Source organism: Theropithecus gelada, chromosome 1 (assembly GCF_003255815.1).
Source record: "Theropithecus gelada isolate Dixy chromosome 1, Tgel_1.0, whole genome shotgun sequence".
NCBI lineage: Eukaryota > Metazoa > Chordata > Mammalia > Primates > Cercopithecidae > Theropithecus > Theropithecus gelada.
In genome coordinates this window covers 203,090,814-203,110,620 of record NC_037668.1, presented here as the reverse complement: position 1 = coordinate 203,110,620, position 19,807 = coordinate 203,090,814, and the positions used below count along the sequence as shown (strand labels likewise).

The following is a 19,807-nucleotide window of genomic DNA, read 5'->3' as shown; positions in this document are numbered from 1 at the left end:
GGTCAGAGACAGCGCCACAGCAGAGAAGTTTTCACTGCACCCCAAAGAGCAGCAGGCCTTTCGCTCGACTGACTTGGGGGGCTGGCTGAGGAGCATTCCGGGTGAGGAACTTGAGTCCCCACAGAGACTGTGAGAAGCCAAGGGTGTTCAGAGATGTGCACGAAGTGTCCTATAAAAGCACCATTTTCCCCTGAAAGTGAGAATAGTACAAGGGCATGGTAGGTACCTTTATGGCCATGCAAACCAATATGATGACTTTTCTGTAAAAGGTAATAATGGGGTAGATTAACCCAAAATCAATCATATTATAAAATTTCCTATTCAACTTAAAATTCTTTGAGGGCTCACACTCAAACATACAGAAATTAGCATTTTTACTATCATACATCATTCCTTGGTCCATCAATATTTAGTAAACTTAATTATTTTCATGACATTTTAGAATGCAAAATACTCAGAAATTAAGCAAGTTTGTTTTCTTCACTCTAGTTTTCTTTAAAATGAAGTTTACACATTGCATCAAGAAGTTACAGAGTTTTGAGAGCACAGGCTTATCCAATTTCCATGGAGTTTTCCACAGACACTTCATGACAATGCCCTACAGCATGAAGGAGGACACCGAGATTATTGCAAGAAATGGAGGACCAGGTGTGGCGGCTCATGCCTATAATCCCAAGGCTTTGGGAGGTCAAGATGGGAGGAATGCTTTAGGCCAGAAGTTTGAGACCAGCCTAAGAAACATGGAGGCAAAACATTAAAAAAAAATTAGCCAGGTTAAGTGGTGCATGCCTGTAGTCCCAGCTACTCAGGAGGCTGAGGCACGAGAATTGCTTGAGCCCAGGAGGTTGAGGCTGTGGTGAGCTATGATTGTGCCACTGCACTCCAGCCTGGGTGACAGCAAGACTGTGTCTCTGAAAATTAAAAAAGAAAACAAAGAACAACAACAAACAAAAAAAGGAAGGGCTCAACCCACCTTCTATATAGTTACATATGGTCCAGACAAGTGTGCATCAAAGTTAAATGTTTCCTTTACAGTAAAATACATTCTTCAAAATAGAGTAGTTTGAAGATGAGATCTTTAAATTTGTAGAGATGATTTAAAGTAAATATGCCTCATGTTACTACATTGGCAGGAGTGTTTTAAAACCAGTACAACAAGGGGTACCAGCCCTCCAAAGCCATGCTGGTTATGTATAGCAGGCTGATGGTCCTGGTGTCCCTGCTAAAGGTACACTGCCCCTGAGCCAGGGAACAGCACTTCTGTACAACTGGACACACGCTGGGAAGTCACTGCCTCCAATGCTTCACGAAAGACACATTTTGCTGTTTTAGCACATACCAGAAGAAAACCAACTTTATATGATTGCAAGATATGAAAAACATAAATAGCCTTGGCTTTGTAAGTTCCCAATGGTATGGAAAATTTCATAAAATTTTTAGAAAATGCTATTGTCAAAGATGCATACTGACCTTTTTTTTTTTTTTTTTTTAGATGGAGTCTTTCTCTGTTGCCCAGGCTGGAGAGCAATGGCATGATCTCAGCTCACTACAACCTCTGCCTCCTGGGTTCAAGCAATTCTCCCACCTCAGCCTCCCAAGTAGCTGGGACTACAGGCACCCACCATCACCCCTGGCTAATTTTTGTATTTTTAGTAGAGATGGGGTTATACCATGTTGGCCACGCTGGTCTTGAACTCCTGACCTCAAGTGATCCACCCACCTCAGCCTCCCAAAGTGCTGGGATTACAGGCGTGAGCCACCGCACCCGGCCCTGATGTATTTTTGGGTGAAATGACAGATGCCTCAGATGTTTTCAAGTACTATAGCATGAAAACGCTGGGTAAAGATAAAGAAAACAAGATCGCAAAATGTAGGCAATTGTTGAAGCTGGCTGATATAGTGGTTCATTAGGCTATTTTTCTCTATATTTGTGTATATTTGAAAATCTTCATTATAAAAAATTTATAAGTATATAAAGGGAGAATCTGGGGGGGCCAGGCATGGTGGCTCATGCCTGTAATCTCAGCACTTTGGAAGGCTGAGGTGGGAAGATCCCTTGAGGCCAGGAGTTTGAGACCAGCCTGGGCAACACAGTGAGACGCTGTCTCTACAAAAAATAAAATTAAGAAAAAAGAAAGAAAGAAAGAAAAAGAACAAAAAATGAGGGGGAAATATGAAGGGAAAAAAGTACATAAATGCTCTTTTAAATGAAAAAACAGATTCCCTAACCAAATTATTTTCTATCAGTAGGCAGTGTTTCCTAACCTTTGAGGCTGGTGACCAACAACTTGGGTCACTTGTCCTACTGAAAGTGGTAAATCTTGTGTTCTCAGATAAATTCCTCTAAAATTCTAAAACAACCCTTTAAAGAAATAAATACAATAGGGAAATAACCAAGTCAACGAGTGGAACAAACTCAGATTGTACATACATGAGTAGTTAGATGGATCAGGAAAGAGGTGCTTCACAAATGGCACCATAAAACATTAAAAATTCACGGGTTTTTTTAAAGCACCTCTAATTTGCCTCCAAAAACATAAAAAGATGACAGAAAATAAGGAAACATCATCTGCTGTGTCACAGTACAAATTACAGATCATTTAAGTTTCTAATTTTAGCATCAGATTCTTTAAATACTATTATTGATCTGCTAGGAATCAATGTTCTTGAATTCAGCAATTCTTATACTAGCCACAAGTAATGTTTTCAACAAAACCATTACAGATTCCCAAATTGTGATGTTCTCATTTTTACTTAAATGCTGGACTGTAAAAGAATAAATTACGATCTCCAGTTTAAATGGTTTTTATAATCTTTTTCTAGGAAGACTGAATAATTACTTTCCTAGAAATCTAAATTAAGAGCTTCCTGAAAATTTAATGAGTTACGGGAAATAGAAACATAACATTTATTACTAGCCTGAACAATACCGAATTATCTCCCCTCCTCATTCTCCCTAAAGGCAAAGCCTGATTAAGAACCACCATGGTTTGGTTCTCCAGCAACTTTTATTGGTCAAAGGATGCAGAAGGATATATGGTGTCTGTGGGTTAATTAACAGGATCGTTTATAAAACAACTTTACATTTATCTTATTTTTAAAATTCTTGCTTTTGAATAAGCTGATGTGTTAGAATAGACATGCTCCTATCCCATGCAAAAAGCTGTTCAAAAATGAGCAGCTTGCAAATCTATCATAAATGAGACATTGAATAAAACATTCTTACAGTGAGGTCTAAGAAGTAGTTCAGTCTGAGAATTTGCTTCAGATACTTTTTGAAATAAAATATTCAAGGCATAAAAAAAGCGAAACTCAAAATATCTAAAACAGATACATACTGGTATTTTTATCCTAGTTACTTCCCAGAGTTTTTGTGTGTCTCTGTGCTCTGCTGATTAAAATAAACAACAAAAGCAGTAGGCATCTTCTAACTAAAAGTTAATTTACTAGTCTTCAACTAAAAAGTCACAGTGGAAGAACATATATAAGGTGAAGAAAGCTTTTTAACCTTTCAGACTTAAATAATACTGTATTTCAACTTTAAAGAAAGGTTCCACCATATATTTTTTGCACTGACATTTTAAAATATAAGAACAAGTCTTTGTAATACAATATACACTTCAATATACCCAATATACCTTATATGAATTAAAAACATGTCAACTTGATAACTGTAGTAAGGCATTTAAGTATTCAGCAGAAGCCATAAAGAAATTTCTTAATGAGTGGTGTCCTTTTCATATTAACTGGATTTAGCAGGTTTCCTTAAAATGAACAGGAAACAAAAGATATGAAAAACAGGCAGTGATGCCATTCTACTGAATTCCAGAAAAAGCACAGTACAAACAATGTGTTTTCTAGCAGGGAGACCAGACAGACCAGCAAACTGGAAATGGATGAGCGGCCCCAGCTTGCATGGTCTATTGTATTTTATCCACCGCTGAGAGAAGTATTAGTAGCCCGGTAGGTTTGGGTAAAGGTACCAGAATCCTCAGTGCTAGTCTCATAGCCTAAAACAGAGCAGGTACTCCACATATACTTCCTGAACTGACCTGGATGAAGAGGCTTTAAAATCAACAGAGCTGGACAGTATAAAGTTCACGGAAAAACTCCATTTTTCATTTTATTTTTTTTGGTATGTTAGTGAATGTCTACTGATCTAGTATTTCAAGTGTGGATCACGTAAACACCATGTAGAATGTAGTAAACAGAATTAAATAAGAAACACACTGGCTATCAATGCCAGAGTCTTTGAATATCAGGTCATAAATATAACCAATTGTGCAATATAACCAACATGATGAGAAGAGCACACCTCACAACCGACAATTTTAGTTCATATGATTAAAAAAAATAAAATCTGAAACTGCATTTAGTGCCACATTCTATCATATCATACATCAGATTCCATGCTGCGGAGCTGCACTGGGCTACAGGACATACAGTACATAGCATGTTTATAGCATGTTTTAAACCGAAAGTGAAAGGGAAAATATGAAACAGAAAATTTTTACATACACATCTAACGGTGTTGTCCATTTAATTCGATTTATATGATTTGCGGTGCCACTTTGACCAGCTTGCAGAACACCCCAAATTCTCTTTTCCCCATAAAGATCTACTTCCATACAGAGTAGAAAAGGATGGTGGTAAAAAAAACTTCAGATTCTTCAGGTTCCAACGATTGTGTCCCAAATGCCACTGTATGAACACCTAAAAAATAATAAGAACAATGTCAAAATCTGCACAATTATAAATGCAAAAGTAAATACAGCTTAAAGCCTAAAAGAGAATTCGTGAACATCTCGTCTTTCAATACTTGTCTGTGTCTACTACATGATGTCGACTATAAATAAAACGTCCACTGTGGTAAATGGGAAAAAAGAAGAAGCTTTAAAAAGTTAAAGGGAGACATTTGTCAATTTCATAAATGGGTCTCCTGTTTTAGCAAAAGGCACATTCATTTAGACCTCAATCAATCCAGGAAAGGCTCCTCACTGACATAAGGAATTAGGATATCTCACCCTCTCCCGTCAACCACCACCTGCCCTTCCTTTCTTTCTGAACAAGAACATGAGAATTTCCTATAGGGTGTAAATTCTTTCAGTTAGAACATCCAACTTTAACTTACGGGATATTCTCCTTCTCTTTTTTTTTTTTTTTCTGAGACCGTCTCACTTTATCACCCAGGCTGGAGTGCAGTGGTGCGATCTTGGCTTACTGAAACCTCTGCCTCCCAGGCTCAAGCAATTCTCCTAAGTTTCATGAGTAGCTGGGACTACAGGTGCATGACACTATGCTTGGCTAATTTTTTGTATTTTGTAGAGATAAGTGTTTCACCATGATGCCTAGGCTGGTCTCAAACTCCTGAACTAAAGCGACTGGCCCACCTCAGCCTCCCACAGTGCTGGAATTAGAGCCACTGCACCCGGCTGGGATCCTCTCTTTTTCATACTGCAGCTTCCCAAAGCTTTCACAGGCCTCTGCACTTCAGCTTGTCAGGAACTCAGGGCAGTGAGGTGTCCAAACCCACCTGTGCGCTCTCCCATGGCTCCTAACAACCACACTCCTGAGCATTCGGGGCCTGTGCGCGTCGCGGTGACCTCAGCTGTCTCAAGGCAGCATCTCCGTACTGAATACCCGAGCCCATTCTTTCTGGGTCCAGCTCACCTAAGGACCAAGCAAGTCTTCTTTAAAAAAAAGTTTTATGTTTCTGAGATCCCAAAAATAGATTTAAAAAAAAAAAAAAAAAAAGCAAAGTACGGAACCCTGCGTATATATCCCACCATTCTGAATAAAGAGGAAAAAACAATTTACATGTTTGCTTGCACCAGCACAAAACGTCTCTAGCACGATACATAAGGAACGGCTGATTTGGAGGAGTTCTAGATGGCCGGGGACAGGAGGGGGTGGTAACAGCGGGACTTTCCACTGCATACTCTTTTATACTTCTTGAATTTCAAATTATGTGAATATATTATTTATATAAAATAACTTAAAATTAAATTACAAAGATACAATTTTTCACTTATCGGATGGGCCAAAAGTCCAAGTATGATGATACTACACGCTGTGGACATGGCTTTAGTGAAATAAGCCCATCACTAGGAGAAAATGTGACCGCCTCTACACCAAGATCCCAAATGCTTATGTTCTCTGACCCAGCAATTCCACTTCTGCGCATCTGTCTGACACACAGACTCATGCACATGCAAAAAAAAAAAATATATATATATATATATATATATATAAAAGTATTTACTGTAACATTACTTATAATAGCAAAATACTGGCAACAACCCAGATGTCCAAAGTAGACTGGCTACATAAATTATGGCAACACATACATGAAATATAGGTTGAGCGGTCCTTATCCAAAATACTTGAAACCAGAAGTATTTTGGATTTTTTCAGATTTTGAAATATTTCCATTATACTTACCAGTTCAGCATCCCTAATCTGAAAATCTGAAATTTGAAGTGCTCCAATGAGCATTTCCTTTCAGTGGCAATGTTGGCAATTAAAAAGTTTCAGATTTTGGAACATTTTGGATTAGGGATACTCAACCCATGTTATATATTACACACACACATTACGTATGACATTATGTGTTATATATATGTACATTAGGTATATGTATATATGGGAACTATACGCTGATTTGTCATGATTTATAGGTTATATAATAGTAAGTAAAAAGCAAGGCGTGGTAGTCTATCATATATTTTATATAAAAAAAGGGAAGAAAACAATGGTTTTTGAATGTATTACCCATTAAAAAAAATAAAAAGTACTGCTGAAGAATCCTAATTTATACGCTTATTTTTTTTAACCTAGAGGTACTTATGATTTTGATGATCTCAGAAAAAAATACATCTTGAAGACTGTATATGAGTTGCTCTATCTGATGTATTCAGGGATACAATATTAAAATAGCAAGGTCATGTAAATACAACCTCATGCTGAGCTTAGTAATACTCAACAGCAAGCCAACTGTAATGATTTATGTTACAGAGTCTTGGTTTTTGTACCAAGCTTAGTAATTTTTTTTTCTTTCTGATAAAAAAAAAATACAAAAGGATGACGCATCCACTTCTGTTGAAACCCAGCCCTTCCAACTGGGCCCGACTCTCCTCCTTCCTCCTTTACCTAGCACCCTCCTTCTTCCCTGCCCTCTCCTTGCCCATTCTTCTCTCCGTTCCCCCTTTTTAAACATGCTGCAATTTCTCCCATCACCCACACCCCTGACTTTAAATTAACCCTTTGCACCCTACAGTGCCAGCCTGCGCTTCCTCAGGAGAGGAGTGGACACTCTGCTTGCTCACTTCCTACTTCTTCCTGATGGATGGCCAGCCATCTTCTACCTTCATAATTCTGCTGAAACTGTTCTTGATCAAATTGATCACTGACTTTCTATTCCGCATCCCAATGTGTGTTTTTCAGCTCAGTCTTAGCTTATGAGGCTTCCCTCTGTTACTATTACAGTACATAATGAACACTCCTTTGATTTACTTATAATTAGGGCTTAAGTGACACCCACATTCCCTTGATTTTCTTCACACATTTCTGACCATTTCCTTTTTCATCTTTTTTGTAGATTCCTCTTCCCCTGCTCATCCTTCATCTCCAGGGTTCTGTTGATCACTGCTCTCCTTAAACACTGTTCTCTGGATGATCACATTGCTTCCACAGTTTTAGCTGTTCCTATATATTGATGGTTCCCAAATTTATACTGCCAGCCAGGAACTCTTCCCCAAGCTTACTAGATAACTCCATGTGCATGTCCCAGTGTCACCACAAAGGCTGCACATTTGCAACAGAGCCATCTTTATTCCCTCACACTCCCTGCTTTTCCTCTGGCTCCACCGCATCTCTGTCCAGACACCCCAGTGTGACAGCTGTGAGTCATCCTTGGTTCCTCCTCCCCTGCTGGCCTCTCCTGCTCACCCTGTCCCACCTAAGAACCAGTTGTCCTGTTCCACTATTGGGCATATGAGTCATAAGATGCTACTGCCTAAATATATCTTAGATCCATCTCTCTCTCTCCATCTCTGCTTCCATATCCTTGTTAAAGCATTAATCAGTCATTTCTTACTAGGATTACTCAAAAATGCCTTATAACTGGTATCCTGGCCTCCAACTCTGTCCTCTCTTCAGTCTGTTTTCAACATAACTCCCTACATACATGACTTATCTCAGGTCACAACCCGATCACATCACCCACCTGCTGACAACCCACCACCTACAGCAGTGGTTCTCAACCTTGGATGAACATTAGAACCGCATGAGTGAACATTTAAAAACGCTGATGCCTCGACCATACTTCAGCCCCATTAATTCAGCGTCTCCAGAGGCAGAGCCTGGGATTAGAACTTTTAACGCATCTCAGTGACTCTAGTGTTCATCCAGGGTTGAGAATTGGTAATCTACAAGATAAAGTTCTAGATCCTTGATGAGGACTGGCTGGTTCCTGCCTTTCTTCAACCTTTTCTCCTGCTATTCTATCTTCCTCACTCCCTTTGCTGGCTCACTCCCTTTGCTGGCTCACTCCCTTTGCTGGCTCACTCTTCGTTATATTCTGAAAGCCTGAGCTCATCTAATACCTCCTCCTGGAAGCCCTCCCTGACACCTCCTCTATCCTCTGGCTGTGGCAGGTCCCCTTCTTCATGTTACCCTGAGCCTGTGCATCCCTCAATTACCACATCAGCCTCGTGATATTATAATTATCCTCTGACTGTCTCCCACGGAAGACAGTTTCTTGGGGGACAAGGGGTGTGATTTATTCATTTTTGTATCCCAGCATCTGACAAAGAATAGGCACTCAGATGTTTGAATGAATCAATTAAAAGGTGATGCCTATATATAGTTACTTTAGTAAATGACAATTACATAGTATTTTGTCAGCTGCCTACATTAGGATTATTTTGAATTATTTTAACTGAAGCAACAAACACAAAAATGAGGCATTTTATAATTGAGGCATGCTCAGTGAGCTTCAGAAACAAAATTACTCTGGACGCCATAGCTCCATGATGCCCGATCTGCAAAGATCAACACCACACCATGCACCTGTAACTCCCTTACACATGACCACTGGTCCAACAGAATTAGCATGCTGTTGACAGAGTGGACAAAGGCCTATTCTTCCTCCTTTTAGTGAAGGACCCAAGAAATACTATAATTCTAAATGCAAACACTCCCTGAAACCTTGACTACCCCTCCACAGCTGAGTTGGTGTGCCCATCCACCTTCATCACCATGGAAACCATCCTGATAAGGAAGGGCTTTCACCTCAGCCAGGAGAACATGACCTTTGAACCCATATGTGATGATTTTAGGTTGGCAGGTACAGAGAGAATAGTCTTTATTAAACCACTCCTGAAACTATTAATTAAAAGGTGATCTACTGAGCTAGAGTGTAAAATATGCAGAAGAAAATTTGACTAATGGAAAGGCTTTTACCTGATTCAATTTTGTTAAGTATTTTTCTTGCACACTGTACAAAAGCCTCTTCTACATTCTCCCCTGTTAGTGCACTTGTTTCCAAAAACATCAGCTCTAAAATGGACATCAAACAAAATAAAGTCATATTTAGAAGATGATCATAATTTTCACTTACTAAAAGTCTGTGCAGCATTCTCTTAGAAAAGCAGACAAAATATAATTTATAACCTAAAACCATATATTTCTGTCAATATAAAACCAATATATGTCGTTATGTGTTTTTTAAATGTTAGAAGAATTCCAGCACCGGACTGAAAAGTCACTGGAATCTTGTGCTAGCCCTTCACCTGGTGAAAGGCCTGAGCAAGCCACCAGGCTTCCCCAGCTGAGTGACCAGCCATCAGGAAGGAGCTGGCTCGCCAAAATGGCCCTGCCACTGATTTCAGGCAAAGTTGCAATGTCCTTCAAACAATCTGAGCGTCACCACAAATATGACCTACAAGTGTTTACACTTTTTAGGGGACTATACTGCAGTTTGTCATACAGCCCATGAAGAGATAGTATAGGAATTAATATTCTTTCTACCCACTAGAGTGGCTGTTCATCTCAGCAGAAAGGCCTGTTCTGCTTGCTCTCTCAGCAAACCACAGCCTCGCTAGCCTCTTGTATCCTCACTTGTAAAAATGAGTTTAGATGACATCTAAATTCCTTTTCATCTTTGTTAACATTCCAAACTTCTGATTTCTAAACAGTTTTTTAAAAACTGTCATGATGGCGTATGGATTTCTCTCATGTTTATTTTCTTAGCAAGAAACTAGTAAAGTTACAATATAATTTGGAATCTTAGGGTCCAATCAAATATTGATATTAGCATATTACAGTCTTTGGTTCTAAAAATTATTTAAAATGTCTGAATTTTTAAAAAATCATTCTCTTATCCATTAATAAAGCAACCATTAATTTTATGTGGCATTTTCACGTATTCTACATGGAAATTCAAAAAAATTTCAAAGTCACCTATAACCAAATGACTTAAGTTTAGCAAATGAAGCCAATAAGCCAAGTATTTCTTCTGCTTCCCTTTCTATTTGGGCTAATACTTTACCAAATTTCCTTCAAAATACATTAAAAAATAATGACATCATTTGGTTAGAGTCTTTAAAGATTATTGTTATAAATTTCACTTTAGCCCAAGATCTCTAATATTCAAAGACCTTCGACTGAAAAGTCATTACATAATGTTACTACATTTGCTTTTATCATTATAGTAACTTCTGCAGGCAGAATGCAATACACTAACAATATGCTAAACAGGTCTAATTTATAGTAAAAACAATTGGAAATTCCACATTTCCTAAATCTAGTTTAATCTCGAAATTCCAATATATGTTTTAAATTCAAAGAAATGCTTTTATCCTCAAATATGCCATTTGAAAAATAGTAAGAAGTAAAAGGTCACTTGCCATTTTCTTGAGCAAATCTGGAGGCTTCTAAGAAGGTAACTTCACGATCTGCATCCAGGTCCTTCTTGTTTCCACAAAGGATGATCACAATGTTCTGACTCGCTAGCATTCGGGCATCTGTTAACCAATTAGTAAGCGCATTGTAGGTTTCTCGGCTGCGTAATATAAGATTGTGAAAATAATACATGTATTTTATAAAACTAGCAACTCTTTCCAGTCATTCTCACTACTCACACCGCTTTTCAACATTTCAGGGTAATGGCACCAACACCTTTAAGGTAACTCAGACAACGTGAATGCACCAAACATATACCATATCCACAGAGTTTGTTTCGTTTTGTTTCTGGTAAAATGAGACAGTAAGTCAGATATTTTGTCATTTTTTGTTTGCCCAGTCATGGGGCAAAAGGAAAGATATATTCCTTCATTCATTTGACATCTACTGAGCTCTTAGCATGTGCAAGGTACTAGACTGTGGTAGGCAAGATTTCACAGCTAACTGCTGCCACTTAATGAATCCTTGCAATGTGCCAGCACTTTGTTTTACAGGACTTTATCACATTGATTCTTTATAAGGATTCCATGACACAGACTGCCATTATTCTCCTTTTCCCTGAGAAATCCAAGGCCCAGAGAGATTAATTACATTGCCCTAGGTCATACAGCAGCCAGTGGCAAAGCCAGGACTTGACCAGCTCTGTCTGGCTCCAGAACCAACTCTCAGACTTACTATTTTTGGCCCTCATGTGTCTAAGGACCGAGTTCTTCTCATGGCACTTTGCTAGCCTGACTGATGACTTCACACTTTAGCAGGCAGAGCCTTTCACTGCTGGGGCAAGTGCAGGAAGTGCTGGGCCAGAAACTGCCTGCTTCCTCTCAGAATGCCTGTCTCCAGGGACACAGATTGGAAGAGGGAAGCGGCTGACCGACAGCCTCTCACTGGACAGGCTCCTACCCAGAAAGGGCTCCCAGGTGATGCCATTTAGATGACACGTTTCTGAGATAGTGCTACTCAGATCAGTGCTGTCGAATGGGATTTCCTCATGGATAGGAATGTTCTATAATCTGTTCTGATATGGTAGTCACCAGCCACGTGTAGCTACTGAGGACCTAAAATGTGGCCAGTGCAATCGAGGAACAGAATTTTTTATTTTATTTCAGTTAAATTGCCATATGTCACAAACAGCTACTATCTAAGTGCTTCACATTAACTAATTTAAATCTCCCAATGACCTCCTGAGGATCATGGGATTATTACTACCTCCATCTTACAGACAAGGAAACTAAGGCCCAGGCAGCTGAAGCAGCTGGCCTGAGAGGATCACCCAGCTAGTGACTGCAACTGGGATTTGAACCAAGCAATCTCAGCCCAGCGTCTGTGTCCTCGCCCTCTCTCAACTCACTTCTAATAACTTACCGTACATAAAGCTTTGTGAACCTTAAGGAAAGTGTTGTCCAAGCATCATGTCAAGAAACGTAATGCAATAAGATAGATTGCTTCATCTACCTAAAACCTTACAAACACATTTCTCTGCATGGGAAACCAGTGGTAGGGGCTTGTTCAAAGACCTCTGAGACCCCAGAGGGAAGGGCTAAGGGGCTTCCTGGATGCCAGCCACACCACCGTCCCCAGACACACAAAGCACACACTGCATGGAAGGCACCTCGCCAAGACCAGCCTTTGGGCTGCAGGGCACTGAGCAGCCTCCTTCACCACGGGGAGCTGGCATTACCTGGTGATATCATAGACAAGGAGAGCCCCGGCCGCGCCTCGGTAATAACTTCTCGTCACGGACCTGGAAGAATTACACTGGTTTTACTTTCAACCAATTGAGACCCTTTACCGTATCCCACCTTCCCATGAAAAAACACCCACGCTTGCTCTGTAAACCACGGCACAGGGACAGACGCCGGTTTAAAAGAGAAATGATTCAAAGACACCTGAACATACGTGAGAGGGGTTACTCTGCCTGAAATCACATCACCGTGACAAGTAGGAGATTCCTTCAAAGCGGATGCAGCTCTCTGATGGATGTCTCCTTTGAGAACTCCTAGCAGGGTGAGCTGTCTGCAGGTGGAAGCCAGCACCACCGCCTAGATGGCCACTAAGGGGCTCAGCAATCCACTCGCTTCTCTGTGGGCTCCTCATCTAACCACTCCCTGGCACAGCTCTCTCCATCTCTTCCAGTTCTCACCACCTCTTGGGGCGGTGGAATCCATAGTCACCATGGCCCTGCACCCATCTGCATCCCTGCCCCATCACCATGGGGAAACTGAGTGTGCCAGCATGTCATACCCACTCTCACATTCAAGAAGGCGTCTTTCGTTGAAGGCGTCTTTCGGTCACACGTTTTCCCTTACATTGTCAATCTCTCCCTCTTTGCTAGATTCTTCCCATTAGTGGCCTGACACCTATAATCCCAGCACTTTAGGAGGCCCAGGAGGGAGGACTGCTTGAGGCCAGGAGTTTGAGACCAGCCTGGGTAAGACGACAGACCCTGTCTCTATAAAAAATTAGCCAGGCATGGCAGTGCACACCTATAATCCCAGCTACTCAGGAGGCTGAGGCAGGAGGACTGCTTGAGCCCAGGAGTTCGAGGTGATCATGAGCTATGATCATGCCACTGCGCTCCAGCCTGGGCAACAGAAAAAAAAAAAAAAAAAAAGCCAGGAGAGTTCAGGATTTTTCCTATTAGCAAAACAAAAATAAATTGGCTCTGGTGCCATCCATCTTAAAACACAAAACAGAAATATGCTGCACAATCTTTTCAGCTACTGTCCCACTGTCTGCTCTTCTCCACATCCAACTCTGTTTTCTTGAGACAGAGTTTTGCTCGTTACCCAGGCTATAGCGCAATAGCGCGATCTCAGCTCACTGCAACTTCACCTCCCAGGTTCAAGCAATTCTCCTGCCTCAGTCTCCCGAGTAGCTGGGATTACAGGCACCCGCCACCACGGGATTTCACCATGTTAGCCAGGCTGGTCTCAAACTCCTGACCTCAGATGATCCACCCACCTCTGCCTTCAAAAGTGCTGTGATTACAGGCGTGAGCCACCACGCCTGGCCCCACATCCAACTTTCTGAAAGAGCTGTCTTTACCTGCAGCTTCCTCTTCTTCACCTCCAACCCGGTATCTTTCTCTGCTACTCCCCAAAAGCCTGTCAAGATCCCCACCCTCTGTGCACCCGAAGCTCACTCACTCGCGCAGCCTCTGCGCCCTGCACTCTGCTAGTCTTCCTCCCATGCACCAGCCACTTCTCTAGCTCTGGTCATTCTTCTGAATCTGCCCTGCTGGGACTGCAATTCCCCAGAGCTGGGTCCTGGGCTCTCTTAACATTCGACTCAAATTTTGTCTCCAGCTCAGATCCAAGTGCTGCCTCCGTATCTCCATGAGACTGCCTGATAAACATGTCAAACTTAACATTTGCACAGCAGAACTCTTTTTGGTTCCACCCTCCAGGCCCGTCCTGGCCTAGCAAGAGGCATCACTACCCCCGCTGTTTCTAAAGCAAATCAGCTCCACGTTCATCCTCAACTCCTGTCCACTTCCACATTCACTCCGCCTGCCTAGTCCGGTCTCCTAAACAGATCCTGTGTCTGCCCACGCTGCTGTCCCTGCTGCCACATGTGGCCCACAGTCCATTCTCAGAGTAGCCCAACTCATCAAGGCCCACGACAGGACACACCCCTCACTGTACCTGGCCCTTTGGCCCCATTCTCTTCCCTGCTCCCAGCCCCTGCCACTCCCATCTGGGCTCGTCACACCGCTGGCTCTCCTTGTCCCTTGGGTCTCATTAACACTGTCTCCTCGGCAACGTTCCCCAAGCACCCCCATCCAGTGGACCCCCTCTGTCTATCTCAGTGCGTTGTCTCCTGGGTGGCACCATCCCACTTGGTGGGATGCTCTGTCTCTGTCTCTGTGTTGGCTGCTGCCTCCCCTCCACGGGGCAGGGCTCTGCTGTCTCACTCACCAGAGGACCCCGGTCCCTAGCACAGGGCCTGGACAACTGCTAGCCAGACATTTCCAGAACTTAACTGTGGCCTAGTTTTAAAAAAACATATTTGGTCTTCATCCCAGGTTCCTGGCACAGAGGCCTAAACCCCTGTGATTTCCTTAATGATAAAGGTGTCTTTTGTAAGCCAAGGAGATAACTGTGGGAAGAGGAGCAGGCTAGAGAACCTTGGGATGGGGGCTGTGGCCGTGGGAGCCCTCGCCGTGTGAGGAGAGCGCTGGAACTTCTAGCCTCGCCTCAGCCCTCTGGGGAGGAAAGAGGAGCTGGATGGAGATTGAGTCACTCATCAATGGACAATGTTTTAATCAATCATGCCTATGTAAAAAAAAAAAAAAAAAAAAACCCACAAAAAAACCAAAATGATGGGGTTCAGAGAGTTCCTGGGCTGGTGGTGGCATGGAGGTGCTGGGAGAGTGGCCCATCCCCATACCACGTCCTCCTGAGCATCTCCTCCACTGGGCTGTGCCTGAATTGACACCTATCTAACAAACCAGTAAATGCCAGGAAAAAAATGTTTTTCCTGAGTTGTGTGAATCATTCTAAAGAATTCTCCAACCTGACAGGGATGTGAAGGATGGAGGGCGTGGGAACTGCCAGATCTGTAGTTGGCCAAGAAGTGCAGGAAGCCTGGGCACTATAGTGGTGACTGGCATCTGAAGTGGGGGTGGCAGTCTAGGAGACTAAGCCCTTAGCCTGGAGGGTCTCCATTAACTCTGGGTAGTGTCAGAAGTGAAGTATTGGACACCCAGTTGGTGTCAGAGAATCCAACTGGCTGGTGTGAAGAAAAACCCCATAGACTTGATGTCAGAAAAAAAAAAAAAAGACACCACAGAAATGAACAGTGCCTATCCTTGGAGAACAAGGAAACCCTGGAGCTTGCAACAAACAAACAAACTTACTAATTATTACTTTGCTACTTGGAAAAGAAGAGCTACTTTTAAATGTTCTTTTTAGCTCTTAGTCAGGAAGCTTCAAACTCTTCATGTAGCTTGAAGCTTTTCCTCTCTGCCTTGAGACTGTTACCAGGAGAGGCACACGCTTTAAGGACTGGCGGCAGGTGCAGGTGCAGAGTGGACTGTATGCTTCACCCCCTCAACCTCCTAGGGCAGGGGGAAAGGCCTCGCTTCTTACATCTATTAAGAGGCAGCGCCTTTCTATTCTTGCTCAGCAGGCACCTAGCTTCTAGAGGAAGAGGGAACTAACAGTTCTCTTCAAGATAAGCTATATCACATCTACTTCTTAAAATTTTACTTTCGGATTTATTTTACAACACTGTCTTTTGACAAATGGTTTCTTATATAAATTATTCAAGTAGACAAATTTACACATTTAAGAGTACTACTCTGAGGTGTTAAATTTTCTTACAAAAGTCATTTTAACCAACATAATACATGTGGATAGCTTTAAAGTGAAATGTTACTTAAAGTCTCTAAATTAAACACAGGTATCTCCTGCCTCACTCCTCTCTGGGAGCCTTACTCTCCACAAGCAAGGCGAGTTCTCTTTCTGGTAACTGGGTTTCCTTTAATTAAGTCATTAAAAGAGCACATACTGTACCCCTATGTGCTAGACACTATTCTGGGCACAGGGGAAACAAACAGAAAACTCAAAAACCCTTACACTCATGGATCTTAGAGTTTCTTTCTTCCCACTTCTACAAAAGGTTTAGGAAACTGTGAATTTCAGAGCTGTTTCTTCCCGCTCTGACAAGAGTCGTGAGCTCAGACTCCTCACTTGTTCCCCTGGTCCTCCTGGAAGGGCAGTGCCATCACATCTTAGTTTTCCCTCACCGTCCCTCTAGACCTGTGCCATTCTGAGCTGGATCTTCCTGCTGGCTTCATTTTCCCCTTTCTCGGTTCATGCCCTTGTCCTGGTGAAGTATATCCTCCTAAACTTTCTAAGAAAGTACATTTCTAAGAAGTCTCTAAGAAAGATAATCTTGGCTTCCTGCTCATTCTTGCACATCTGTTGGTATTCAGCCTTTACTCGCACAGTTACAGTTTGGCTAAGTTTAGAATTTTAGGTTGAAGAATTATTTCACCCTGAGTTTTGAAGGCAATACTTCCATTTCTTTTAGCCTCCAATGTTGCTGTGGCAGGGTTCAAAGCAATTCCATTTCTCACACTGTATATGTGGCTGCTTTTTCCCTCTTGGAACCTTTTTGGTCTCCTTTACTTCATCTCTGGTGTTCCGAAATTTCACATGACATGCTCTGGTCTGGACTTTTTCCTTACTATGTTTGATTTTAGGTGGGCCAATTAATCTGGAATCTCATTCCTTCAGTGAAACGTTTTCTTCTATTGTTTCTCTTCTGGAACTCCTAATAGTCAGGCATTGCATCTTCTGGATTAATTCTGAATGATTCTTTACGTCATCTCTCCCATTTTTCACCATGAGTTTACTTATTATTCTAATTGCTCTTTTTAAGTATGACTTTGTTTCTATTACTTACTTCAATGCAATCTCTGCTCTTCTTTCTGAGGATACTGTGGTTTTAGTGTGATTTTCTTATTCCCTGAAAGTTCTAGCTTCTTTACTTTGAGCTCTTTCTTTTGCTATAGAAACTTTCTTCAAATTTCTGCCTGATCATTAAGAGCAAGGAATGAAAAAGTCTAAAAGCAGCTCTTTATGTGTGGGTGAAGCGGGTGGGCTTGGAGGGTTTCACTGTCAGATGACTGGATAGAGATGGGGCTGTTTCACTGGGAAAGCAAAACACAGTACCTTCAAGTCTTTCCTTTCCGACTATTCATTTTTCTAGAGAAGGCTCTTTTCTCTTTTCTCTTATGTGGGACATACACACCTGGCTGCCAGTGACCAGGGAAGAGGTGGGCGGCGGGGGGGAGGGGGGGGGCGGCGGTTGGGGGCCAGAGGCTTTCACTTTCACTTAATTTCCCTCTTTTCAGGCCTGACCCCGTGCCCTCAGGTGGGCCTTATGACCTTGAGTCTAGACCCCATTTCAACGTAAAAGACTGAACCTCTTATTTCGTGTGTAAACATGAACCTCTATAACGTCTACCTCCTGTAGAACCTGATGCTTCCAAATGCTGACCTTTTCTGGGACTCTGGAGGAAGAAATGGCTTCCCCCATTACAGCACTTAAGGCAGAGCTCCTTCTGCTGTCACAGCACCATCTACTTCCTATCTTTAAGAAATTTTTTGGAAATCTCTCAACCATAATTGTGCACTCTCTCAATCTTGGCCTTTTTGTATTAATTCAATTTCAGTTACTTAGTAGATATTTCAGTGGGGTTCTGAGAAGGAAAAGGCATACATGTCTAGTTGAATCCACCGCGTTTAATCAATGCTTCCAGAAAAATGATGGTGATTAAAGGTGGTTATGGTATTTTTGAAGCAATTATTGAACTTCAATTACTTAATTAATTTTTGAGACAGAGTTTTGTTCTTGTTGCCCAGGCTGGACTACAATGGCATGATTTCAGCTCACTGCAACCTCCACTTCCCAGGTTCAGGCGATTTTCCTGCCTCAGCCTCCAGAGTAGCTGGGATTACAGGCACCTGCCGCCACGCCCAGCTAATTATTTTTATTTTTAGTAGAGAAGGGGTTACACCATGTTGGCCAGGCTGGTCTTGAACTCCTGACCTCAGGTGAGGAAGTCTACCTTGGCCTCCCAAAGTGCTGGGATTACAGGCATGAGCCACTGTGCCCGGCCAAACTTCAATTATTTAATGTAAGATATATACTCAACTTTAAGTGAAACGTTTACAAATGGGGTGGATTTCACTGAATTATAAAACTATCTGTTCTGACTGTGCATCTGTGCAAAAAACACAACTAAAATATTCATCTATTTTCTTACTTTAGTAGTTACAGAATACTAAACATGTAACCTCATTTGCAGTGACTGAAGTCATTCTGAGCCTCAATTATGACCCTATTGTAATAAAAGTGTGGAGAGAATATTTTGTGGAGTGTGTAACAAACATCAGAACATGCTCTAGTTAATGTAAAACAAAACAAACCCTCACAAGAGGTTTTCAAAAGTTCTTCTTTAAAAAAGGAACACAGAAAAACAAACTTGTGCTTTGATGTGAATCTAGAAACATACTGTACAATACACAGTGTCACATCCTCCTGAGAACGGGTCAGCCTCCGAATGATAATGCGGTTGCCTGGAAATCCTCCTGTATTCTTTAGTAATTCATGCTGCACAGAGCTAACCTGAATTTTAGCTGTCTTGTCAAGCAAGTTTCCAAAAATGAAGTTTCTGAGATTAGGACAAGGAAGGGGTGTGTTGGGGAGGGGATGAGACCTTACATATTGAGAGAATATCATCAAGTATTTCAAATCAAATTTTCAAATATTTTTATTAAGTTAGAGAAAAGCTACCTGAATCGTTCTTGTCCTGCTGTATCCCATATTTGTAACTTTACATATTTACCACCAACATTTATTATCTTTGAACCAAATTCCACTCCTATTGTATGATTTGAGTCATCTTTGACTAAAAAAGAAAAACAAGAACAGCATATTTAATTTTAGAACATTAACAGGCTTATAAATTTAAACAAGTGACACTAAAACCAAGAGTTACACCAATGGGGAATGGACATTAGCCATTCATTTCTCCAACATTCCACTGAGAAGATGCATTTAGTTTAAAAGATAATACACATAGCCCCTATTCTCCAACAGACATAAAGATTTTTCTCAAAACCCCTAAACAAATCATACATTTAAAAACCTACGCCTGAAGGTAGCCCTGCCATACTCGAACCACATGCAATTGTGCGCTGTGAAGATGCTCACAGATGGCGACTGCTGACGTACCAGGTACCATTCTGAAGGGCGTAACGCCCAGTGACAGGTCTGGAACTCAGTAAGTAATGAGGTGGAGACAGTTTCAACTACTGTATTTGAATGGTTA

The 19,807-nt window shown here is 41.6% G+C and overlaps 2 protein-coding genes across 4 annotated transcripts in view; both read right to left on the bottom strand.

Moving 5' to 3' along the window:
* Positions 1-2,989: 2,989 nt before the first annotated feature.
* SPHAR (S-phase response (cyclin related)) lies at positions 2,990-4,522 on the bottom strand. The gene is made up of 2 exons (XM_025401382.1): positions 4,519-4,522; positions 2,990-3,391 (listed from the first exon to the last, which is right to left on the bottom strand). The coding sequence occupies exons 1-2, from the start codon at positions 4,520-4,522 to the stop codon at positions 3,168-3,170; spliced, it is 228 nt and encodes a 75-aa protein (XP_025257167.1). The 3' UTR covers positions 2,990-3,167.
* RAB4A (RAB4A, member RAS oncogene family) overlaps positions 2,990-19,807 on the bottom strand; it is a 34,766-nt gene continuing 17,948 nt past the window's right edge. Inside the window, exons 3-8 of one of the 3 annotated variants that reach the window (XM_025391146.1) lie at positions 19,270-19,384; positions 12,641-12,703; positions 10,908-11,062; positions 9,463-9,558; positions 5,534-5,670; positions 2,990-4,713 (exon numbers count right to left, since the gene is read on the bottom strand). In XM_025391146.1, coding sequence (XP_025246931.1) covers positions 5,555-5,670; positions 9,463-9,558; positions 10,908-11,062; positions 12,641-12,703; positions 19,270-19,384 — 545 coding nt within the window. In that variant the 3' untranslated portion in view covers positions 2,990-4,713; positions 5,534-5,554. The remainder of the gene's footprint in view (positions 4,714-5,533; positions 5,671-9,462; positions 9,559-10,907; positions 11,063-12,640; positions 12,704-19,269; positions 19,385-19,807) is intronic. The other 2 variants (XM_025391147.1, XM_025391150.1) reach the window with 2 other exon arrangements.